The sequence below is a fragment of the Pleurodeles waltl genome, chromosome 5, assembly GCF_031143425.1.
Source record: "Pleurodeles waltl isolate 20211129_DDA chromosome 5, aPleWal1.hap1.20221129, whole genome shotgun sequence".
NCBI lineage: Eukaryota > Metazoa > Chordata > Amphibia > Caudata > Salamandridae > Pleurodeles > Pleurodeles waltl.
The window spans coordinates 1,765,370,710-1,765,395,688 of record NC_090444.1 but is presented as its reverse complement, the minus strand read 5'-3'; the positions used below and the strand labels follow the sequence as shown (position 1 = coordinate 1,765,395,688).

Below are 24,979 nucleotides of genomic sequence, written 5' to 3'. Positions count from 1 at the left end.
AGGGCTGGAGTGGCCACATTATGGGACACCTACCTGCTCAAATTAGCAGATATACAAGCTTCATAAATCGACTGCTGAGACAGAAGCCCATAACATATCACCAGTAACTGCAACGCTACCCTCCCTCTGAACACTGCCATCACCCTATCAAAGGCCTCTTCCTTATGAACCTTAACCTGAGACGTGATTCGCCCCATAACCCCAAAACAATGATACTACAAGCCCAGCGCATTGCAGAGACCATCACTACCTTCCTGCCCCCTATGTGTTGCTCCCGCAGTCCAGATTCCCTTGTGAACATGTGGTACTCCCATCATCTCTAACCACACCAGACACTAACAACGTTTTTTTTTTTTCCCCTTCAGTTGAATCTCCCTCTCCTCCACAATGGTTGCTGCAGGTTATCACGATGTTTATACCCTCTAAAGATGTGGCAATGACAAATTATTAACGAAAGGTGATGATTGCTTATTTCTTAGAACTCCAGGTGCAACAGAGCATAGGTTTGGATTGTACTAGCGTATATATGTTGACATGTCTTATCTTATGATCACCACCTAATGTACTGTTATCGCTATATGTTATCTGCTTGACATCGCTGACAAGACCATGTTGATGATTGTTTGCACCCTCTTATTGAAAAACCAATATCTAAAAATAAAAAATAAAAAGGTGGTCACCACTGAAGAGGAAAACATCAAACTTATCATAATCTGACTAACTTTCCAATCAATGCTAGCAACAACTCAAATGTCAGAACCAACTAAGTAATGTCATGTGAAGTTTCAGAGAAACCCAAGTGGTAGCTTTAAAGTAAAGATACCTGATGAGGATAGTGTGTTCTACTATGGAAAAAGGATGATGAGACTTAAGGCAAATAGAGACAGAAGACACAAGTCAATGCATGCATATATAAATGGCCTAGAAACGAACTCCGTTTTCAAAAGCTTCCTGATAGAACTGTATATATGTGCGGCACATACCTGATAACACTGACAGAAAGACAATCATTCACCACCAAGTAAGAGACTAGCTCACTGTCATCCAACTGACAGGATTTCCTGTCTATATGCCACTCTGGGTTTGCAGATATCTAGGTCATAGTTCTAGTTGATACAAAATGAGATAAATAACGGAAGCAGGGTTACACGCACTGATGGCCACACCGAGGACCAATTTCCAATCAGAGTCTAACTGCCTTATGCTAACAGCAAACAAGCTCCAGATGCCTGAAACACCCCCACCCCCTGCCGAATGAAGCGCCTCCACTTCGTCTGGGTATTTAAAAAGGGAGGTGCAACGAGGACGTGCAGCAGATGCGCACAGTGGGTGTGCCACTGACCTGCCAAAAGATAGCCCATCTGCGCTCATGCACACCCAGATTACAACCAGCGCCCAAACCCCTGGATCTCCTCCGCCCCAGTCAGAGTTAAAGTTGAGCTACTCTACCCCCAGCCTGCACAAATTTAACCTGGGCCTCATCTCACCTGCATGTTTGCAAGCCTGCTCCCAGCTTTGATGAAGGCACTTTCACTAGCCTGCACTGCCACTTCACATGCCCAGTCCCTCCCTTCCCCTTCTGAGCCTCAGGTGCAGGCCACCTCCCTACCTCCAACTCCATCACCCCCACTACCTCACAGCCATTATCTCTTTGAAAGATTGCCTCATCAATACAGGCTCTCTAGCGAAACACACCCTGGACGGTTGAGATCTAATTGTTTCCAAGACTCGTGATTTGCTCTTGCTAACAGAAACAGGGCAGAACACAAACGTGGTTGCAGAGTGGCCCTGAAATACTGATCCACCCTTAAATGCTCTAATATTTCATATAATGCAAACAACTGAATTGAGTACATTATATTCAAAACTAGCTCCACCAGCTCACCTGCCCTGGAAGGGATTCTGATTGTTCAAACGTCTGCTCCTTTCTCTTGGCGTCGAGGCAATGCCTTTCTTTGCACCAAGATACCCCATGCAGTGAAAAGTGCGCATTACAAGCATTACTAACATGACAGTTCAGGCTTAGTCTTTAGAACCATGATCGTCATCCGTCACAGTGACCTGAAGCATGCCCAGATGCTATCTAAAGAAAAGTAAGATAGGCAGGCAAGTCATTAGGAAAAGAAAGTAAGGACTATCTGTAAAAGTTACTAGGATCAATAACTTTACTAATGGGCAAGTCCAGTCAGCTTTCTACAAAGCTTGCACAAAAGAACATTCCTGGTAATTAAGGGTGCAAAAGATGAAGCAGAGTGTGCAGCAAGGCACAGGGTAATCACTTGGCCCGGCAGCTCAGCATCAAAAGAGGCCAGGCAAAACACAATGCCAAGCCCATCTAGCCACACATGTGAAAAAGCAGAATGGACCAGAACTTCTAACTGTGGGAATCGGAGGGAGAATAAGTCCTCACAAAAACAGAGGCAGACAGCAGAAACCCATCAGAACATGACAAAACAGGAGTCCAGCAGGTTAAGTCGGGGATAATTTGAAGCACAATTCAGACCACAGTCAAGGGACAGTGCACAGGTAGTAAAGGGAACCCACCTCAAGGAACAGGCAGAAAAAATAAATCATGGAAAGACCAATATAGAGCTACAACTTAACAGGTCAGATATGTACCTGGTAAAGTATCAGGAGCAGCAGTGTGAACCAATACGGGGATCATGGTGTTATGAGCGACACCTGCTCAGCATAAATCACTAACTTGTCTTCCAGATAAACTGCACCATTTATAAACCTCGCCCTGGAGGGAGTACTAGTCCTATTTAAGGGATGAGTTCCTCAATCTAAATGGCCCTGTCTCAAAGGAAAATAAAAACAAAATAGATGCCCCTGTGGAGCTCCTTGATGAAAAGAGGAGCATGAAGTACCAATGAAACGTCATCATGACGCACAGGCCTACAGCAGCAAGGAAATATCAGATGAAAGTGCAAAGAGGGAGCCTTTAACCAGTATCCACTTATAGAAAGTCTTGATGAGTTCCTGAACAGTTGGTTGCTGAACCCCAGGGAAAACCACTTGTGGTCCGAACATGAGAAGGAACTTTGTTTTAGTATTATGTAATGTAAGCAGGATTTGTAGATCGCTGCTGGTTACCCGTGAGGAGTTGGTGAGAGTAGGAGTATGGTGAGGCTGGGCCTGAGTACAGGCAGTCTCAATGGTGTCGCAAGAAGACCAATTGAAAATCCAGGTCTTCAGCTTCTTGCAGAATTCAAGAAGTGAGGAGGGGGGACTGATGTATTGGGGGCATTTGTTCCAGGATTTGACAGCTTGGTAGGAGAATTATCGATCTCATGTTCTGCTTCTGTGGATGTGGGGTGTGTATACGCAAGTGAGAGTGATGCTGAGGAAAGTTGTCTGGGTTGGTGGAAGTGAAGCCGGTGATTGAAGAATGTGGGTCCTTTCTGGAGTAGAGACTTGAATGATTGTGTGAGAAGTTTGAACTGGCAGCGCTTTTGGAAGGGGAGCCAGTAGAGCTTTCTGAAGAGTGGCGTGGTGTGGGATCGACGCAGGAGGTTGAAGGCGAGTCTGGTGTCGTCATCTGATGGTTTGTAGTCTGAAGAAGATGGGTTGGGATGCTGGCGGAGAGTGCATTTCTGTAGTCCAATCTGCTCATGACTAGGGCCAGCTTAATGGTATGTCTGGCGTCCAGAGGGAGCTACTTGAAGATTTTATGCAGCATCCAGAGGATGTGGAAGCATGCAGAAGTGACAGGGTTGACCTGGGACTTCATGGTGAGGTTGGTGCCCCAGATGAGGCCTAGGTTGCTAACATGGTTGGGATGGGTATGGCTCTGAGTTTGGTGGGCCACCAGGTGGAGTCCTAAGGCGAGCTCTTACTCCCAGAGATCAGCACTCCAGTTTTGTCAGTGTTGAGCTTCAGGCTGCTTTCTTTCATCCAACTGACCATGCTGATCATACACTGTTTTAAGTTTGTCTTGATGGTGGCAGTGTCGTCTGAGAGGGGAAAAAATGAACTGGGTGTCTTCATCATAGGAGATGTTGATTTTGTGAGATCTGATGATGTTAGCCAGAAGAATCATGTAGATGTTAAAAACTGTGGGACTGACTATCCCTGTGGGACTCTGCAGATGAGATTCAAGGGTTCTGATGTGGACGGTGAAAGCTTGATTTGCTATGTTGTTCCGCAGAGGAAGAAAGCTATCCATTTGAGTGCTGGTCCTTGTATTCAGGCTGTGTGTAGTTTGGTGATGTGTGTGGTGGGAAACTGTGTTAAAGGTGGTGGTGAGGTCAAGGAGGATAAGGGGGGGGGGGGCACTCTGTCCACTGTTAAGGATGGTGTAAATGGCCTCTGTGGCAGTAATGATAGTTGCTTTGGTGCTGTGATTGTTTCAGAATCTTGAATGCTAATCGTCCAAGGGTTTCTGGCATTCTAAGTGGTCAGAGAGTTGTCAGTTGATGGTCTTCTCAATGACTTTGGCTAGGAATAGGAGCAAGGGGTCGGTAGTTGCTGAGTACTTCAGGCTTGGCGGAGGGTTTTTTGAGGAGGGCAGCGACTTCAGCGCGTGTTCAGCTATCTGGGAAGGTGACTGCCTTGAGGTAGATGTTGATGGAGGTGAAAGCAGCGCCAATCGTTGCTCTTTCCATGTTGTAGATATGATGGGGACAGGGGTCTGTGGGCGCCCCCGAGTGGACTGTCTATTACTGCTGCAGTATACTCGATGGATAGAGGATTCCATGCGGTTAGTTGGTAGCCTTTGGTTGATAAGGTTAGCAGGCTTGGAAGGTCGATGGGGGGGGTGGATGGGGTTCGAAGTTGCCCTAGCTCTTGGAGATGTTTTCATGGAAGAAGTCAGAGGTCATTGCAGAGTTCTTGTGTAGGGGTGATGGTATTGGTTGCAGCTTTGGGTTGGTGAATTTCTAGACAATGGTGAAAAGATTCTTGCAGTTGTTGGGGCTAGAATTGATTCTCCGGGTCATGCCCTTATCCTTAGTCTGTTTGACTTGATGGTGATCGTGCCTAAGAGCAGCCTTATAGGTGTTTCTTGCCTTGGTTCCTTTGGTGGTTCTCCATTTTCTTCTGAGTTGTTTACAAACTCTCATGGACTTTCGGAGGTCAGAGTTGTACCAGCTAACTTGTTTGTTGGATTTGTTTTGGCTTGGGGTTTCAAGGGTGCCAGGGTATTGGCATAGGTGGTGATCCAGTTGTTGGTGGGGTCTGGGTAGTGTAGTTGGAGAGAAATGTGCCATTACTTTTCTGTAACATTCTTCCAGAAGCGACTTGGGGTGTTGCTAGACTCTGTAGGGGTGGTTGGTGGCCCTGTTATGTGGAACTGAATGATCCAGTGGTCCACCCATGTGAGGGGAGTGATGTGGCTGTCTTTAACTTTGTCGCTGGAGGAGAAGGGGTCCAGGATGTCTCCGGCGATGTGCGTAGGGCCTTCTGCAAGTTATGTGAGGCAGATGTTCTGTAGACATTCAAGCAAGTCTGTGGAGCTGGGGTATCGGGGGCGCGGTTGTTGAGATGAAAGTTGAGATCGCTTAGGAGTAGGAATTCTTTGGTATCCACGACGAGGGCTGCAGTGAGATTGGTGAGGAGGTTGCTGAAGTGGGTGTGAAATGCTGGGGGACAGTATGCAAGGGTGTCTTTGATAGTGTCTGAAGCTTGAAGTACGTGTTCCATAAAAGTGGCTTCTGGGTCAGTGTAAGAGGTACACCCGATGGTGTCTCTGGATGATGGAGAGTCCTCTTTCTGGTTTATGGGGTCAGTTGTGGTTCAAGATTTTGTATCCATTAGCAATGGCAGCAGCACTGTCTGGCGCCGATGTGGAGTTGAGCCAGATTGCTGTAAGGAAGAAGAGGTCTGGTGCATTGGAACCGATGAGGTCACAAATGTTGGTGGAGTGCTTGCTGAGTGAGCGTGTGTTGAGCATGCATGCCAATGGAACAAATTTGTGCAGAGTGGGTGCTGTGCGGGTCTTGAGTTCTGACTTGGTGAGGGGTGCGGTGTGTGTGGGTAATGGGAGCAGTTGCAGGCATGTGACGTGGCAATATGAGCAGGCAATGGGGCCCACCATGGACTAAGTTGTGGATTGGCCATCCGCATTTGTGGCAGCATCCAGGTTTGATCAGGTCGAGCTCATTGGCAGAGTTAGCTGCAGGTGGCATTTAGACCAGGGTTCCTGTTGCTGTGCGAGGTCCAGGCACAGATGGGCTCGCCTTAGGCGCGCCCAGCTGCGCTCAACGGCCTTCACTGAGTAGGGCACTGGAGAGTAGGTGGAGCGTGGGGGGCAGCGGATAGTGAATTGGTTCACCAAGAATGGAAAAGACCAGCAGGGAGAGCAGGAAAGCTTGGCGGAAGCAGCAAGGTGAGAGAACAAGGTTGGCAGACCAAAATCTGACAGAAGAGACCAAGATTCAAAATGGAGCAGGAAAAGATGTAAAAAGGGGAATCTAAACACTGGAATACATCAGAAGGCTCTAAGAAGTACAGTAAAGGACCTGGGTCTACGAGGGGGGCCTACTCTTAAGGCCAATTCAAGGGGGCACAAGTGCTAGCAGGTTGCCTCCTCACTATCCAAGTTGGCTAGTCTGTCGAAGAACACGCAAGCAGAGAGCAAAAGCATCCAATCACATTTTCCTTTACAAGGCTTATGCTTTAAGATGGGAATGACTGTGGGAGTAATATACAGGGCAGAACGAGGCCTTGGTATTTAGCCCTACTTTGCACTGCAAACTGTTGGTAAGACATTCAGTTGCTGAATGGTTATGGTTGCTGTTACCCTTGGGGTTGACCTCATTCCAAGGAACAACTTATTGTCAGATGATAATTAAATTGCCCTTTGTATCCAAAACACCCCTTAACTTACTCTGATAGTAAAGGAAACAATAGCAGAACCTATCATGCACGGCTGATGTGTTTCACTCCAGCTCCAAATTCGCTCTCAAACAATCGCACATCACTTTACACAGACAATGTCAAGCTCTGTCATAATGATATTGGATACAGCCACTCAGTATTATCTAGGTTCTTGAGGCAGCCTCTGGCCTCTTTCTTAATTGGACCAAGTCTTATTTGTTCCCACTGTACCAGAATGTATATTGCATCAAGAATCTGGGAAAAGGCTGGTTAGATGGGAAAGCCTTGCATTTAGATAGCTCTGTATCGATTTACTATAAGGCAACCTCACTAGAACAATGAGCTCCCTTATTGTTCTACTGAGAGTCCTGGCGGACACTGCCTCTCAATACTGGGGTGCAACGCCATTTCAAAAATTGTAATATTGTTTCATCTATTATACCATACTGTGAACATACTGACTTTTCTTAACTGTACGTTTTCACAAGTTGGACACACTTTTAAGTGACCTCCTTTGGTGTATTTGCCACTGCAGTCTCTCCCCGACTAGTCTCAACATCAAGAGTTATTACTCAGCAGCTGAAATGCAATGGCTGTTCTGGCGGCTGCCAGGGCTCTTGCTGGAGGACACAGCATATCACCCACCAGCCCCCGACCCCTGAATCAAAAAGCAGTTTACAAACTAATGCTTCAGTATTAACCCTAGTCATAACTCTCTTAGACTGGTGTCAGTGGAATAATGCTGCCTTCCTTGCAGCGTAGAAATTACTAAGCATGTTGTGATACTCTGCCTTCCTAAACATAAAGGCATGCTTAAGAGGAAGGCCCTACACAATGGCAAAGATTTGGAATCAAAACTGTAGGAGATTTATTCCAATAGGGACAGATGATGCATTTTCACCTGCTTAGTGAGCAATTTAAAATACACAAATGGTCAATTTCTCATACATGGTCAATTTCTTCACATCCTTAGATCCAAGTGAGGAATAACGGCCACTGAGTGGGCGACACTCACGCTTACATACACATTATATATGATTGGCTCAGGGAAAGGGAACATCAGTTAGTTTTATAAAGTTCTTTATAGCCCCACATTCACATTATTGCAATATATGTGGGAACCTTGAGAAGCACATATTGGAAGGGCGATCCATAATAAAGAGTAGACTAGTGAACCTGAACAATAAACAACCAAGAAGACTATCAAAACCTTAAGTTCAAACTGATAACATTTAAAAAAATCTTACACAGAGTACACCTTTTCCAAGCAAAGCTACATAAAATTTCCCCCAATGCCAGTGCCTCCTGCCCACGTTCTGCAGCCTCTAATGCAGATTAACACAACATGTTATGGGACTGCCTGTTTGGTTAAGAGTCATAGAATCACTAGCAAAATGTACAGGCTTATACACCCCCAGCACCTGGGAGATGTGTGTTCTGGGCCTAGTTAAGAGAGAAAAATATTGGAAAGTGGCAGTGAGATTTCCAGGTTTGGGAGTTATGGCAGACAGAAGACCGGTCACAATGTTGTGGAAGTTCTCACTACCATCCCTCATTATAGCCAGGTGGAAGACTGTTCAGAAATGGGGCTGGCTGAGAGCAAGGTTCTGCACAGAGTAGAAGACAGAGGGCTCAGAAACCACCCAATGGCCAGGGACTGGGACAAGATCTGGGTGGATCTCAAGAAGTCCACAAGAAATTATACCATGTCCTCATAAATGCTCTTGCTGTCCCCCTACTACAGTTACTACCACAGCTTCCTAGTCTACACTGGCAGAAGGCTCCAAGTTGCCCTGTTCCTTCATTCCTATTCCTTGTCTTGATTTGACTCCTCATCTCTTGGCACAATGTGTACAGGCCGTACCAGTTTACCTTGTTAAATGTTGCCCCCAGGGTGCATGTCAAGGCCACTGATTCCCCTCCCACGTCATCATAATAACTTATGATACTATTGTCACCCTTTCAAATTGCTTCCCATGCTAGAAAAGACCTATCTTGTGCGATTACTGATCTCAGACCCCAGCAAGTTTATATAACAGTTCATAACTGTTGTTTTCAAGTGTTGCGTATCCTGGGGATATGCCTGTGAAGTTATGTTTCTGCTATCCTAGTTCATATGCAAGCAACAGGAGTTCATGAACCTGATCAGCTGATCAACCATTCTTGTACGCCCACTGCTATTGTCAATATTTTTGCATGATGGGAAATTTGAATCTGTTGCATCATTATTTATACCATTATAAAATGCAGTTATGTAATACAAAAATGCCAATAAAGACATCTAAAAACAAAAGTTAGCTCTCGAGGTTTTTGAAGGCACAACAGACACAAATGGTACGTCAAGGGGAGCGTTATGGAAGGTACACTCCCAGAGTGGGAAAGAAAAATCAACTGTAAGTGAAACTGACAATGTGTAAATTGATCTTTCTTCCTGAGGAAACCCAAGGGCACATTTCTTTCAGGAATTTCATATTGCTTTCCTAAAGGTGATTGGGATTCCCTATCATGCCACGTCATCCATCTTCTTTAGGTTGTCAGAATTAGAGAGCAGTTCAATTATACTTCAAAGTGCACTTCTCTATGCTGCATTCATCAAATACAATTACACCCAATCTCTATTCCTGCATAGCATCAAGGAGTTGAGAGAATGGCATAATAGGTAGGGAGAATGCATATTCACAATGAAGATTGGAGATGTGAACTATTGGAGATGTTAACTTAGTTGTCTGGAAAGTGGCATTCATACACTGCAGGAGTAAATTCTTGGTTTCCAAATAGGATGAGAGGCAAGGAGATATTTTTGAATGCACACCATCGGGGCTTTTTGGAGGGAGTGTTGAAGTGTCTTCAGAAATGCAATATAGCAGCCTACTCCGCTAAGGTATTCCTGGGTATATGGAATGATGAATCATCACCTAAATGTGAGAAACTGACGGGCAATCTGGGGTGGATTGTTACGAAGAGACACACCGTTAGGTGGTGAGGTGCAAAATTCCTCCACATGCGGATACAATAGAAACAAAACATGAACTGATGCATGGGAGTCGCAAAAATTACGTTTGAACATGCTGCCACTAGAGATATGAACAGGTGTAGTTACCACAGAAAGTGTACAAGAAGGTATCAATGCCACCACACTGACCCTAAAGTCTTCCTTAAGCAACCAAAGTAAACCATGTCTAGAATGCACACCACAAATAAAAGACAGACAGGGAGAGGGGCCACAGTAAAAAAATATCCTCTATGGTGCCACAAATAGGGAAAGCTATGTGAGTGGGACATGCTGAAATCAGAGAAATGATGGCGGGAATACGGGAGTCCAGGAATACTTGAGCATCTTCTCTGACAACGTCCTAGATGCCACAACTTTTTAACAGCCATTCTTGATGCAATTGACTGTTGAACAACAACATTCCTAGATTCCACATTTTTGTTTATTGGATATGGAGCTCAAATACTGTTTGCAGAGACAATGGGGCCTATTAACAAACAGTATTTTGTAATACATCATAATATATTATTACTAACACACTATGAAATGCTATTCCTAAACTTAAGTGCGGAGGCTCTGCCTTTCCTATCTTTTTCTGTGTTAAGATCATCACCCAGACTGCAGAGTCTCTGCATACATAAGTATACGTCTTAGTAGCAAATGTAAAAGGGATGGAGTAGCTGGAAAATGGGAATACCTAGTTCAAAATGGTGGTGGGGCTACAGGAGGTGTAAGGAGGAGTTTAGGGAGAGATGTGCACCCACCCACAAGAGTAAGCTCATTCCTGTTCACAAACTTCTAAAAAGTTACCGCAGTAAAAAATAAATAAAAAAAAAAAGACCCTAAACAGTAGCAAATGTAGTCTTGTTATGAACCTGAGTAAGTCCAGCACCACACATGGCCAACCACTGGTACTGTAACACCTTCCCATAGAAAATACTGGAGGTAGGGACTTCAAATAAAAACCTACAGGAAGTAAAGCTACATTGAATTATGTAAATTAGTTAAAAATACCAAGACTTATTACATTTATCTAAAAACAAAACAAAAATGTAACATACTTTAATAACCTTTTTTTACATGTAACAATTCGCATTACAACATAATTAAATTACTTTAAATTCTGTGCATCAGTTTTAATATTTTTACAGCATAGTATATTTCTTACTTTAGTTGAGATTTTGTTTATAATTTAAACTGCAGACAAATTTAAATATATACAAAATAATTACGGTTTACGTTTACATGAAGTTAATGTAATAATTTTTTATCATGTTCAAAAATTACAAATATGTATAACATTTTACATTACAATATTTTTAATCTTTTAAATTTAATAAACGTCTACACTTTTCCCTATACTTTACCATCTGAGATCTCTGACCCAGTAGGGAAGCCCTCCGCCTACATTTGAAAAGTTGGCAGGAGGAAATGTAATCTATTAACATATTTTTGTAAAATTATTACATCAACTGACATATTAGATTATTTATAAAAGATTTATTTAAAAAAGAAAATCCAACCTAGAGTAAAATGTTTGTATTTGCTTATGTATTAGAAAGTTACAAAACGTTATGTGTAATTGAAAGTTATATTTAAAAAAAAAAGTTAATTTATTTTATCATTTTAAAAAAAGGCTATTAAAATATTGTAATACTACATAACGTTTGTTAAAAAATGTATACATATATTCTCCTGAGGAAAATGCACGCTAATGGGCATCGCCACAGTTTTGGCCAAGAAGGACATAGCTCTTTCTACTGGAGCACCAAAGCGGCCCCAAGCATCTTGGCGTGGAATGCTGTGATGGATTGGAGTACCATACTTAAAGCAATGCAGTGGTGTAATGATACAATGTACTATTGTGGTGAATTTGTTGGAAACAATAAAAGTTTAAAGAATATACTTTTTTTTTTTTTTAAACATTTAATTTATATATATTTTTTGCCAAGTCGAAATAAATGATCCTAATTTAAAAACATTTCCCACGTGGTTCTATTTTAACACTCTACCTCCATTATTTTCTATAGGAGGATTCTACATTATTAGTAGTTGGCCATTTGTGGTATTAGACTTACTACTGCTGTTTTTTGGATGACAATTTGCAATCGTAAATGTGGCTCCACCCCGTTTCAGAGGACGAAGGCACGTACATCTATACTTCTGAGGAACTTTACACTTGTAAATGGTGAGTAGCCAAAATTAGTGAACCTTCTCAAACGTCTAAGAGTAAACCTAGAAGTGTAACTAACTTGTGGGTTAAGTTAACTTTGTGAATAGCCTCTATAGGATCTTAGTAGAAACTGAGAAACTTACATCACCACCTCGGTATATGGAGCTCATGTACTCACCACTACTAAAAAGTCCTGAGAATTACAACACCAGAATGCTCCCTATTGCTCATGGGCAGTGCAACAGTGTGAAAAAAGGTTCGGAGATGCTTAGGGGTGGGGGCGATATGATATGGCCCATCCTCCTGCTTCAGTTATATCAGATATATTGTGGAGAGAACGGGGTGGGGAAGGGTTCTGGGATTTGGGATCCTGTACAGTTTTCGGTTGACACTTGATTGGGTTGTTCTTTTCTCAATGGCCACTGGATGGAGGCGAGCATATGTGCTACAGCTTGACAAACAAAGATTTCATCCTAAGATAATATTGGCAACTTTTCTACATGAAGACAGTTTAAGTTTCATTCCTCATACTAAAAGTAAATTTGGAACTGCAAATGGTTCAACACTGATTTACAAGATTTCACAGAATGGTACTGTCATGATAGCAGGGTGAATCGAAGTCTTGGGATCAAGCTATTAGTAGCACCGTCTATGGTTTTATTTTTAGGCAATACTGGATTGTTCCTTTAGTTACAGAGGCATTAATCAGACGATGTCAGTTTGGAGTCGAGATGATGCAATACCTTTCAGAAGGGGTGTAGGATTGTGTTCTGAAAAATGAGCAGATGCACTTATTTTGACCAAGGTAATTATAAGTACATTAGGAGTGATTTCAGTGAAGTGTAAACAGTTAACCAGAACTTTCCCTGCTGGAGCAGGTTGGGTCTGTTCATATGGAAAGCAGGTGGGGAAGGTTTCTGCCTCTTTACATTCTTGTTAATAAGGCTTGAGAGTTTATCCAATTCACAACATGGTGATGGCTAGTGGCCTGCTAACCTATTAAGAAAATAGTTCTGTAGACCTTTTCTAGCTTGATTAAACTTTTTAACAATGGTAGGTTCCTTTCTAACAATAATAAGTTACAGTCAAAAATATTTTTGTACGTTTTCTTCTTCTTACGTAAGTTTACAAGTTACCATGTGGAGAAATGATAGCACCAAATTACTTCTAGAGCTCCAAAAGCATTTCTTTGCACACTGTGTTCCACCAAGAACCACTGAGCCAAATTCTTAGGTTTTAGTCTTTTTCAGTTTTTAAGGGGCCAGCACACAGCGTCTGGCACAGTCTCTGTTTTGCAACATTGGTCAATAGACCTGGTGAGATTGATTGAAGAGTAAAGAACAATTTTGCTGCTGGCATACTCTTGCCAATATGTTTTTATGGATATGACCTAATGTTTTAGGGTGACCAAATCTTATAACTTTGGAAGAGATAAAAAAAGTATTCCAACCAATTAACAGGGATTGGCATCTCAATCCACAGCAAACCTTCTGCAGAGAAACAAAAATCAAGATGGAGCCTTTTTAGTGAATGAGGAGCAGTACTGGGTCAGTCTTAGAACAGGTAAAATTGGTTCACAAGTTTGGTGGGCCAGTGAGACTTCAGCCTTCGCTGGCATGGTACAGGGATAACAACAAAAAACAAATTTATATTGGAGTGGAGTAATATTTTTATTTTTCAAAACCAGTAATTGCCTCATAGGGTGTTCTTAGGCAAAACATTTCTTTGGCTGGTTAGGTCACTCATGCTCTCCTCTGCACAGCTAGATCTTTCTTGCCATCCTTGTTACCTGTACAGTACACTGTAATTAGATAATTTATTTATTACTATTCTCCCAATGCACAGGTGAAGATGTTCAGCATACGTTCCCAATCCCACCTCCAGCTGTGATCTTTCTCCTTTAACTGCCATCCAAAATATACTCTCACAACTCAACAATATGGAGATGGCCTAACAGCTATAATAGCCCTTTGACACACTTGGCCTTTTTTTTTGCTGGGTCGTCTTTCTTAGTGTTAACTTCAAATAACAAAGTACCTCTGGACTTGAGCAATGTGTGTACCAGTACCATAGATGCAGGCTAGAACCATAATAAAACTCATGTGGGCATATTACACAGAATATAATCATGCAAGAACAATCAGATGTTGCTGAATTAAGACAATTTCAAGAAAGGAAGAATACTTTCCTTTTCTACTTTACCTCAGATGCCTCACCTTTTGCCCATAAACACATTTTGGAAACCTTTAAGTGGCACACAACTGAAATTTTCAATATGTTAAAAAATACAACGTAAGTACATTCTATATGTTGTTTCTACACAAGAGACCACAGAGAAGTGTGAGACAGAGATACATACCTCCCTTTCCACCACAAAGTCTAGGCTCCAAACTGTACACCAGTCCATTCTGTAGGGCTTCATCACCTCCAACCAATCGTCCATTGCATTTCACGTACAAGTCCTCCAGAAGGTAACCCTAAACATCAGCAAATTGCAAATCAGCCATATGTTAACATACATTTAAGTACGCTTAAATCTTCTCCCTATTTTACAATAGCAATGCATTCTTCTAAGACCTATTTTAAGGGTGTTCACTGGATCTTTTCATGGCATACCCATTCTGGGGCACAGATTGCCAGAACACCACAACCTACATTAGAACACCTGCACATATATACATACATACCAAGTTTAAGTCGTATTCTCTCCATTACAATTTCAATAACCACATGAGGGACCCTCCTATGATGCAATAAATTACAGAGGGCTACTGACAACTTTTTTGTCTACATTAGGGGTGGGGTGGGGGAGGAGTCATCGCAGGAAAAACATGACAAATTAATACATATTTTTAGACAAATAAATGTAGTCCTGAGACCCATGCAAATCAGAAGGTTAAGTTTATTGAAGACTAAATGTGACTGTTACCCTGAACATGTGACAAGCTTACAAAGACGTTTCTAGAGAAGCATAGCTACTAACAAATGAACAGCACTCAGCGGACTTCAAAAAAGTATGAGTTTAATGTACATCTCTCAGTGGAAAATGGTAAAGTATTTGGCATCTGTGCCAGGGACAGATGCCAAATACTTGAAAATGTGATTTATGAATAAACAAAAAAAAGATAAAAAATATGAGGAGGTTGTGAGGAATCAAGGGAAATGCTGTATATAGAGATTGGGAGTGATTAGTGGAGATTCCAACATGCATAATTGACTCGCACACCAGGTGTTTTTCATTTAATGGTTATATGAAAGTCCTTAATTGATAAGGGCCACTGGAATTATGTGGCAGTGGAGCACCAAATTATGTGCCAGGTTTGATAAAATTATGTATCGAGAAAGGGCACATTATGCATCATATTTTTTTATAGTATTGCTTCATTACCTTGTCATTTTTACACATTTTAATAATGTCTTTGTAAAAAGGTCTACATATTGGTACCAGTTTAACAACCAAAACTAAAAATAGGCAAACTGAAAGATAACCAGTTAACCTCTGGAAGGGCCTTCTACTGTGTGTTAACACATGTTGCCACGTTTTGCATAACTTTTAATCCATTTGAGCTAGAAACAAAATGTATTTTTGTGAATTATGAGAAAAAAATCCACTGATGCAAAAATCTGCAAAATCGTATATAATTCTAGTTGTCCTGGGTATGGTCATTCTCATGTCATGTTATCCGTATGCCTGTGCACCCTGATAATATAGATACATTTATATATTCACTGAAAAACCAAAGGTTAAAGTGACATTATAGTTAGGTGAATATTTCAGTGACATTAACATTTTTAACTCAAAAAGCACAGAAATTCACCAGAGCTAACTATACCTTGCACACCCGCCATGCACTACTTAGGACCTCAAATAGTAAATCATTCATGACATGTTCTATGGCATCACGGATGACATCACAAACGTCATTCTATAATGAGTGAGTTTGTTTTATAGTTTACACAGTAGCAGAGAATCTGCTACATTACTTCTCTACCTAATTGTGTACAGCCTGTCCCCAGCTAATGGGTGTACATGTGCTGCTAATGCATCATAGGTGTGTAGAGCTACAGAACATGTTATAAATCTTTGCACTGAAAAGTAACTGTGTGCAGGTGACAGTTAACAACTTGGGTCTAGTATGTTCCACACAAGATATTTGTTCTACAGAAAACGTTTCCAAGAAGGCAAAGATTCTACTTGCTACATATTAAATATTGTAAGAAGCCTTGAATTATTAGACATAATCTTCATGTCTACATAACCAGATACTGTGCACCAGTTACTAACCTACGTACATGTGCTTGATTTGCTTCAGAAGACGGGCTATCTGTAAGGTTTTACCACAGTACAAAGGCTGAAGGTAGTATGATCTTTAGCACCTCCAGACCTAGATTATTTTGAGTGAACAGTCTCTCTTTGAACAAGTTTTGCATTGAGTGTACATTGTTCTTAGTAGAATACTGTGATATAGAGTAAACACTATTTACATTACCCACTTTTCTAGTCATATCAACTTCATATCTCAATGAAGGTTTGGTGACTGTGAGGGCTTTGATACAGATAAAGGTTGTCTGTAGTCAAGCATTAGTTATGTAACAGAAGTCTAGTATCTGGAGTAACTTGTTCTTCTCTGAACAGTTGTATACAGACTAAACACTGCAGCAGGAGTTACCCTTCTATCTGTGGTTGATAGTCGACATGAACTTGGATATCCATGAAGTGTATGAATTAGGGTCAATGCTGACAGTAACACAAGCTTGGTTTACCTGTGATGGTTGTGTATATATGATGGCATTAATGATACTTCATGTTGTTATGGTCTATTTTGTACTTACTTTCTCTAATGCCATACTCGCAAAAGAAGCTTGAATGATATCATACATGATGTCACAGAACATGCCATTAGTGATGTAATGTGTGAAGTAATAAGTAGTGTGTAAGTTATAATTATCTTTTTTTTGTTTAGCTTAAAACGTTAATGCCGTCTGAGATTTTAACCTAACTATAACATCACTTTAACCTTTGTGTTTTACAGTGAATTTCTAACATTTTTAAAACAAAAGCAGATCCTTTTATTCACACCTAACTAGAACGTTAGTTACCTTAACCTTTGTTTTTTTTCCAATTAATTTCTAGAAATATGTTCAGCATAAAGTAATATTTTATTACCATATGTACACTCAAACCCCCTCGCCCTGCACAACCTTCAACCATGAACAGCAGGTGGTTGGCAACAAGGCCAGGTCCTTTAGTTAACCCACCCAGAGGTAGCCAACCCCACACTGTGCACAGCCTTTGGTCATGCGTAGTGTGAGGTCGACTCCAAAGCCTGGCCTGCAGCCAGGTCCTGTGTCTAATGTCAAAGGCAGCCATTCCCACACAGCGCATTGCCTTTGCCTGGGCGCAGCAGGGGGGTTGAGCAGAGGGCTCAGCATGCCACCCGCAGCACTTGAGCCCGAAGGCTCGCCGGGGGTGCCCAAACCTGCCCCATTCGCTAACCACAACTAGACCATCCGACGGGGTATCACATGCAAGAGAGGTCTCGCTCTGGACCGTCGAGGGCCAGTTTTCCTTTCTTTCTTCCCAGCTGGGGGCCTACTGTGCAGCAACCTCCCAGAGGCAGACTGCCAAACCTCTGCAAGTTCACCCTCACAGGCTCCAGAACAGGCCCAGAGGAACTGGAGTGCTGATTGAGTCCTGGACACGACCCCTTGCAGGATCTTCCCTGGATCTGAGACCACCTACTATTTTGTACTGCACTGTACCACCAGAGTAAGCGACTGTCTCGCTACTCTGCCTGCTGCTCCACCGGCAACCAAACTTCTATCCTCACCCTTCCTCCCGCAGAGGGACGCCCTTCCCTCCTAGGTAACATAGCTCTGGGATATCCATGCCTGGGGATAAGTCTGCCAGCAAACCAGCCCGCCAGTTACTCTTTTTGGAGGCCCTTACTCATCACCGGACTACATCAACGACCCCAATGTCATCTGTCTCCGTCCTGCCGGACGCCACACAGGAACCCAAAACGGATGTCGCCATGGAACACATTGTGCAAGAAATCAAAGCAGTTGATAAGAGATTGGAGGGTATGGACACCAAGACCTTGGACCTCGCAGCGGAATCCAGGTCCATTTGTACGGACATCGCTGGATTCCAGGATAAGGTGACTGGTATGGAACATCATCTCTCACTCATGGAAGACAAACTCAACTTAACACCCAACAGGGACCAAGTGCTGCAATACCTTTGGGATAAACTTAATGACCTCGAGGACCAGAGCTTCAGGGACAATGTCCAGTTATTTGGGCTCCAAGAGCAGGTAGAATGAACGGACGTCAAAACTTCCTCATAAACACCCTCCCTACGACCAGATAGGCCCTATGCATAAAGGCCAGGTTCCACTTCCGCCCCTCCTCCTTATGCGAGGGGCCTCCAGCATGTGGGCTACAGAAGTTTAGGCCCCCAGTTAGAAGTTCCCAACTTCTACCGGGGTTTATACTTTACACCGGCACTACCTTTGTGTTAACTCCTCCCCCCTCTTCCCTTCACCTGGGTCCTCTCACCATTCCATTCCACAAAACTCCCTCCACCTGGCCAAACTCACAGAGGAGGGCAAAGACTTGCTGCAGGGAGAGATTAGCAAGGACGAAATCACACAGGTCATAACCAGGCTCCCATATCACAAAGCACCAGACAAGGACGGATTCACCGCGGAATTCTACAATGGACAGGTGCGGATGTGGTAGATTCACTATAAGAGGCCTTCCGGGACACGACCTCAGCTGGGACCCTTGGTCCCATCTCCAACAGGGCAATCATAGCAGTCCTCCTTAAACAGGCCAGGGACACCTTATTTTGCAGTAGTTACAGACCCATTTCCCTCCTGAATGGCAATATAAAAATTCTGGACGGAGTATTGGTAGCCCGGCTGCGGAAGGCAATCCTGTCCCTCATCCACCACACACAAATGAGGGTCCTGCCTGGCCGCTCTTCCAGGAATCATCTATGCACCCTGGCCCATGCTCTGGTCTACCAGGGATTCACACATCTAAGCCCTCGCCCTTTCTCTGGACGCGAAAAAAGCATTTGACAGAAAAGAGTGGTGATACCTTTTGCAGATGGGGCAAGCCACAGTGAAATCGGGGCAACACGTTCATCGCTTGCTAGGTGTGGAGGCGCACTTACATGAACACGCATCGATCTGAGACAACCCCAGGCTCCGTATGGCGGGGGGTCAAATGCTGGACTGGAGGCACGACGTCGCACCACACATTTCGGACAGGTCATTGCCAACAGGACCCTCAAACCTTTTGCCACCTTAAGAGAAGAGTTCGCCCTTCCCCCGTGCCAAGTCTGGAAACACATACAGCTGCAACACTGTCTTAATCAAAGCTTGGGGCTTCGCCCATGGTCCCTACTATACTCCCCCTTGCTCTCCTATCTTAGATAGTGGGGCCGATCCCACAGTGTGATGCCGGGCCTACATGCACTCCTTGATCTTCATCTCTTCTCCCTGCCCTTCTCGAACATACTCCATACCTCCTGGCAAGCGCGCCGCCAAACAGAATTTGATGCAGATGACTGGGCAGGAGTTCTAGAGGCCCATGATTGTAGAGCAAGGGAAGCGCAAATGAAATTATGCCTGTTTAAAACACTCCAGGATTGGTACTGGACACTTGTTAAGCCGAGAGTGGCGGGCCTTTTGCCCCCATGCCCAGTGCTGGGGTTGTTCTAATACTCACTGCAACTTGGTACATATCAAGTGTGACTGTCCTATGATGCCCTACTGGGAGGGTGGGAAGGTCACTCCAAGAGACCCTTCCTCTCCAGACCCCACTTTGCTCCCTGATCTTCCTGCAAAAGGTCGTGAACATCCCGGAAATGACACGTCCGCAAGCCCACCTCCTCCACACCGGACTCGCCACAGCCAAACGCTGCCTCATTCTCAATTGGCGCTGCCCAACTCCCCTCACGATGAATGGCTCAGGGCAATGTATCAAACGGCGACCTATGAACGCACCATTTACAATTTACAAAATAAAGTGGATGTCTTCCTACAAACCTGGGACCCCTTCCTACAGTCGTCAGGGGACTGACCACGACTGTAAACAACCACCTGATCTATATTACCCCGGCCAACATCTGCCCACCCCACGTCTGCCCCAGCCACCTCCACCCCATCCCCCAGCCACCTCCACCCCATCCCCCGGCCACCATCACACCCTCAGCCTCTTACCCGCCTGTCAATCCCTACCCCCGTACTCCCTTCAGCCTTACCCCTTTCTCCATGTCCCTCTATATCATTACCCTACAAGGTATCCAGACTTCCCTCGGGTCCTCGCCCGCCCCACACCCCCCTTCCCAATCGCATCATGCAGGGCCCTACTATTATTCCGCAGGCACGTTTCACCCTCATTCTGGCAAGCTTTTCTGCCCTCGCCCCTTGGCTCGCTGCGCACTCCCCCGCGCCTTGGCAGATTTGGAGAGAACCATCGCCATACCTTTGTGGATAGGACACTTGCACAAGACACCCGCCCTTCCCTCTCACTGCACATGGGGCTGTTTTCATGCCCCCAGTCCTCACTCCCTATACATCCTCCCTGTCTAGGTTGTCACCCACTCCACCCTCTCAGAGTCAGATCCCAAGGCAGATTCCCAACGGGTGTCGCTGTATTACTGCAAACCGATTTTCCATTATACATCTTTGATAGCTTTCTCTTTTAAACTGATATACTGGATGCAACTGTCTGTTTTGATTATATGCTCTATAAAGAATTGCAAAACAAAAAAAAAAAAGATATTTAAAGGCAGTCCCCATGTTAACCTGTGTGAGAGGTAGACCCTGCAATAGTGAAAAAAGAATTTGGCAGTATTTCACAATCAGGACATGTAAAACACACCAGTACATGTCCTACCTTTTACATATGCTGCACGCTGCCCATGGGGCTAACTAGGGCGTACCTTAGTTGTAACTTACATGTAGAAAAAGCAAATGTTTAGGCCTGGCATGTGGGTACACTTAGCAGATCGAATAGGCAGTGCAAGACGACCACACACACACACACACACACACACACACCCCCGCAGTGGCAGGTCTGAGACATGTTTACAGGGCTACTTCATGTGGGTGGCACAATCAGTGCTCAGGTCCACCAGTAGCATTTGATTTACAGGCCCTGGGCACCTCTAGTGCACTTTACTAGGGACTTACTAGTAAATCAAATATGTTACTGGATGACCAATCACCAAGACGATTTAGACAGAGAGCACTTGCACTTTAGCACTGGTTAGCAGTGGTAAAGTGCCCAGCCTATCAAAACCAGTCAAAACAAATTACAGCACAGGTCCAAAAACAGGAGGTCACTAGCAAAACGTTTAAGGAAACAACACCAAGAGCTGCCAGGTCTAAAAGGGGGCCAGACGTACCCCCCCACCCCCCCAGTATACATGGTACCAGAGGATGGGGTCCCTGGGGCCCAAAATGGGCTTAGGGAGGGGGACACTACTACAATCAGAATGCTCTATTTTTTTTGTGTAAGTGTTGGACTCTCAAGCGACTCCATCAAACCCAAACATCTAGATATACAAATATTTCTAAAAAAATACTTAACGGATTTACACCAAACCACAAAAAGCCCGAACTGAGAACCACAATCTAGCTTCTTGCCAAATGTGATCTAATTCCATTCAGCAGTTTTTGCGAAAACGCTTCTGACAAAAGTCTATGGAAAATGCACAGGGATTTTGCATCTTGGGACCCCCCCTTAACTGTGCATCTCGAAACTTTCCATACATAACCTAGGCAAAAAAGAGCACTTTATTGTAAATTTGTGTGAAGATTCGTCAAACCGTGGCAAAGTTAAAAGCAAAACAAAAAAGCCATTTCCTATGGAAAACGCTGACCTAACTATACACTATTTATTGGCGACTGCCACTAATATATATGTGTATATGTGCGAGACCTGGTTTCTGGAATCCCAAGGAATCAGATGTCACTGGACTCCAGTTGTAGCAACTGGAGTGGTGTACAGCTGGTGTTTCGTGGCACAGTACAAACGACTCCTCTCCCGCAAATAAAATTGCTTCTCAACGGTAACCTGGCAGAGCAGTCGAAAGGTTACTCAAGGAAGGGATGTAGGTTAGACATTCAGAACACACGAAAACCACAATCAAACCTATTTACCCCTTCAGTCAGTCAGTGGTTTGCTTTAGAAAACAAAATGGACTTTAATTTACTGAAAAATATTTATCTCCACATAAAACAATGATAGCTAAAGAACACCAACCGTCTCTAACCCACAGACGAAGATGTGACCCCTAGTGTCATTATATCTCCTTACCACCTTAACTATTATTTCCACAAGTACAGGCAATCACAGCTGTTAGCTACCATGCACACAGTTATGAGACCGAGCCACAGAACGGAGCGCATTTCAAGGAGGGTAATTAGACATTATTGCCCGCAAGTAAGACCAAGGGGGCTATTAACAACCCAAGCCTTAAATATTAAGTGCTGTGGGAACAGGAGATGCTTCTTACCTAATGATCGGGTGAAAGAGTTGCTCCATTCTGCAGTGGCACTCCTCTTGCCTCTTCTAAAGCAGCTAGAATACACATAGCTCTCCGGGCTCTTCCCTTTACTTTTGCTGAGAAGGAAGCTCAATCAGCCACAGAAAAGTAGGAAAGCATTGGCTCACTGGGCTTCCCTTGCAAGAAAAACAAGAACCACCCAGATGACCAAGTGTGAACCAGCTGCTGCAGAAGGGGGAAAAGGCACAGCACTGCACCGAGTTTTTTGACCCAGTCGTCAGGTGAGCGGCAGCTCCTGTTACAGCAGCAGTCGCTATTTTGACCAGTGCTAGCCCATAGAGCACCAGAGGGACACTGGAAGCTTGCAGCCACAGAATGCTCCTTTTGCGGACTTGTAATGTTAGATACAGACAGCAAAGGGAGCAGTCTGATTGCCTATCCAGCTCCCAATGATGCACTCCGGGTGCAAACAGTTGCAATTGGAGTGTGTGGACAATAACAGTAGTCCATGACAGCACTTGAAAATGTTTATGGTACTTCAGAGACCCACTCTCCAGAACCCACGCGCGTTCTGACTTCATGAGCACAGACTGAAAGCACATGAGCCATGAATGGTATCACAACTCTCCACAAAACAAACAAATTCAAAAGAAACTGCAATGATACACTCCAAAGGAGGATCACTGATTTGGAGATTATGAAGACAGTTTTGGTGTCGATTTGGGAATTAAATGGGATTTCTAGGTGCCTGTTGCACTGATCTGGTGATATATGGTATGGGGGCATTGGCTTCCTGGAGTCCCACTAGTTGGGAACCAACTGGCTAGTCATTTGAGTCATAGCTGGCTCAGGTGCCAACATACCTAGGTACACACAGAGGTGGTAGAAATGCTGGGGGTTTTGCATTTCCAATTGCAGTCAAGACATTACAGTGGTGAGGCCCCTCACAGGCCCAGTGAGGTTCATTCCGGCCACAGCGATTTTAAGATCAAAACTGGAAACTGTCCTGGAACTTGTGTCTTGTATCAAACGTATATAAGCCGTAAGCCCAAAAGGAGGTGGTCCGGACTTCGGGGTGGGTGTGGGGGTTCAGAAAATTCTCAAGACTTCTGGAGACAACTGGAAGGTGCACATAAACTTTACTGCAGCATGGGTGTTATCAGGGATGTAGAAGGTTCACGCTTAACAGTAGCAGGAAGAGATGACTCATACCTTGGGCCTCAGATAATGCAGCTGCTCATGTCCATGCTAACTCAAGTAGCTGTATTTAGGAAGACCGTGTGTCCTGGAGCTGGCATAATGCCATGACTTGTGCCCAGCAGTTCAACATACTTTCCATCTCCCTACTCTATAGATATGGCTTGTGCTAACTCACTTGTTTCCAAGTCTTGCTTAACCTTTGGATGAGCACTTGGCTGTCTCTAAAACAAGTCCCCTAGAAATATCGAAAATCTCACCAAAGACCAATATACAGAACATGTTTCTATGCAAGTGAACCTAATGATCCATGTCCCCTAGATTAAGCATAATGCCCAACATAATAACAGGAAAGCGGGAAGGGACTCAGTTATGCAGATAATGCCCTTGGAAAAGTCTGGGCATCCATGCTTACGATCTTAACCTGGAAATGCCCCCAGTGTGGTGGCGGGTTTTGTGTATATTAAACAAGCATTGGCAAAGCCAATAGGACTTGTCTTTGGGACCTACTGGCTTTGTCAAACGCTTCTGAGGGTCCTGTACTGCATCGGGAATCTGTGCAGCATTGTTTTTAAAAAAGAAAATGAATGATGTGAGCGACATTTGTTTATTTACTGATTTACTGATCCCAAGATGGAGGATATGTCACTTGAAGCAGTAAAAGAAACAAAAGGAAATATTTTTGTGGGTGTTGTGGGAGTGTATTATGGGGAAAAATGGGGAAAGCAACACACAGAGGGTGGGGGGGTAGAAACAGGAGGCAGCAGCACAGAAGGACACAGGCAACAGAGGTCAATGCAGAGCATGGGTTTGGAAAAAGAAGCATACGGACAAGACAGCAGTGCACGGGAAGAGAAGCGCACAGATGAGAGTGAGCAACACGGAGTGCGGGGGAAACAAACAACAGAGACAGATGGACAACAAGTGCACTCATGGAGTGCTTAAGCAAAAAGAAACAAGACAGCAGCGTGGGGTGAAAAAAGCAGACAGGCAAGACAGAGCAACATGGAGTAGGTGGGGGAAAGGCACCCAACAGAATGAAAACTCAAGCACTCTTTCTGCTTAAGCAACAAAATTGAGTTCCCTGGAAGTAAATGAGCAGTGGAAAGGCACTGGTATGGAAGCTAAACTCTAGTGGAGGGACAAACACAAGAAAGAACAGCAAAGCTACCTAGTAAGAAGCTGGAAAATGAGTGACAATAAAGCCAACCAAATGTAAGAAATGACTGGGCTTTAAGCCCACTGTAAGATTGGGGTAAACTGACAACGA

The 24,979-nt window shown here is 43.9% G+C and overlaps 1 protein-coding gene across 1 annotated transcript in view; it reads right to left on the bottom strand.

Moving 5' to 3' along the window:
• The window catches only part of SDE2 (SDE2 telomere maintenance homolog), a 153,304-nt gene that overhangs the window by 111,223 nt on the left and 17,102 nt on the right, over nucleotides 1–24,979 (bottom strand). Inside the window, exon 2 of the mRNA XM_069236176.1 lies at nucleotides 14,344–14,461. Within this exon, the coding sequence (XP_069092277.1) occupies nucleotides 14,344–14,461 (118 nt within the window). The remainder of the gene's footprint in view (nucleotides 1–14,343; nucleotides 14,462–24,979) is intronic.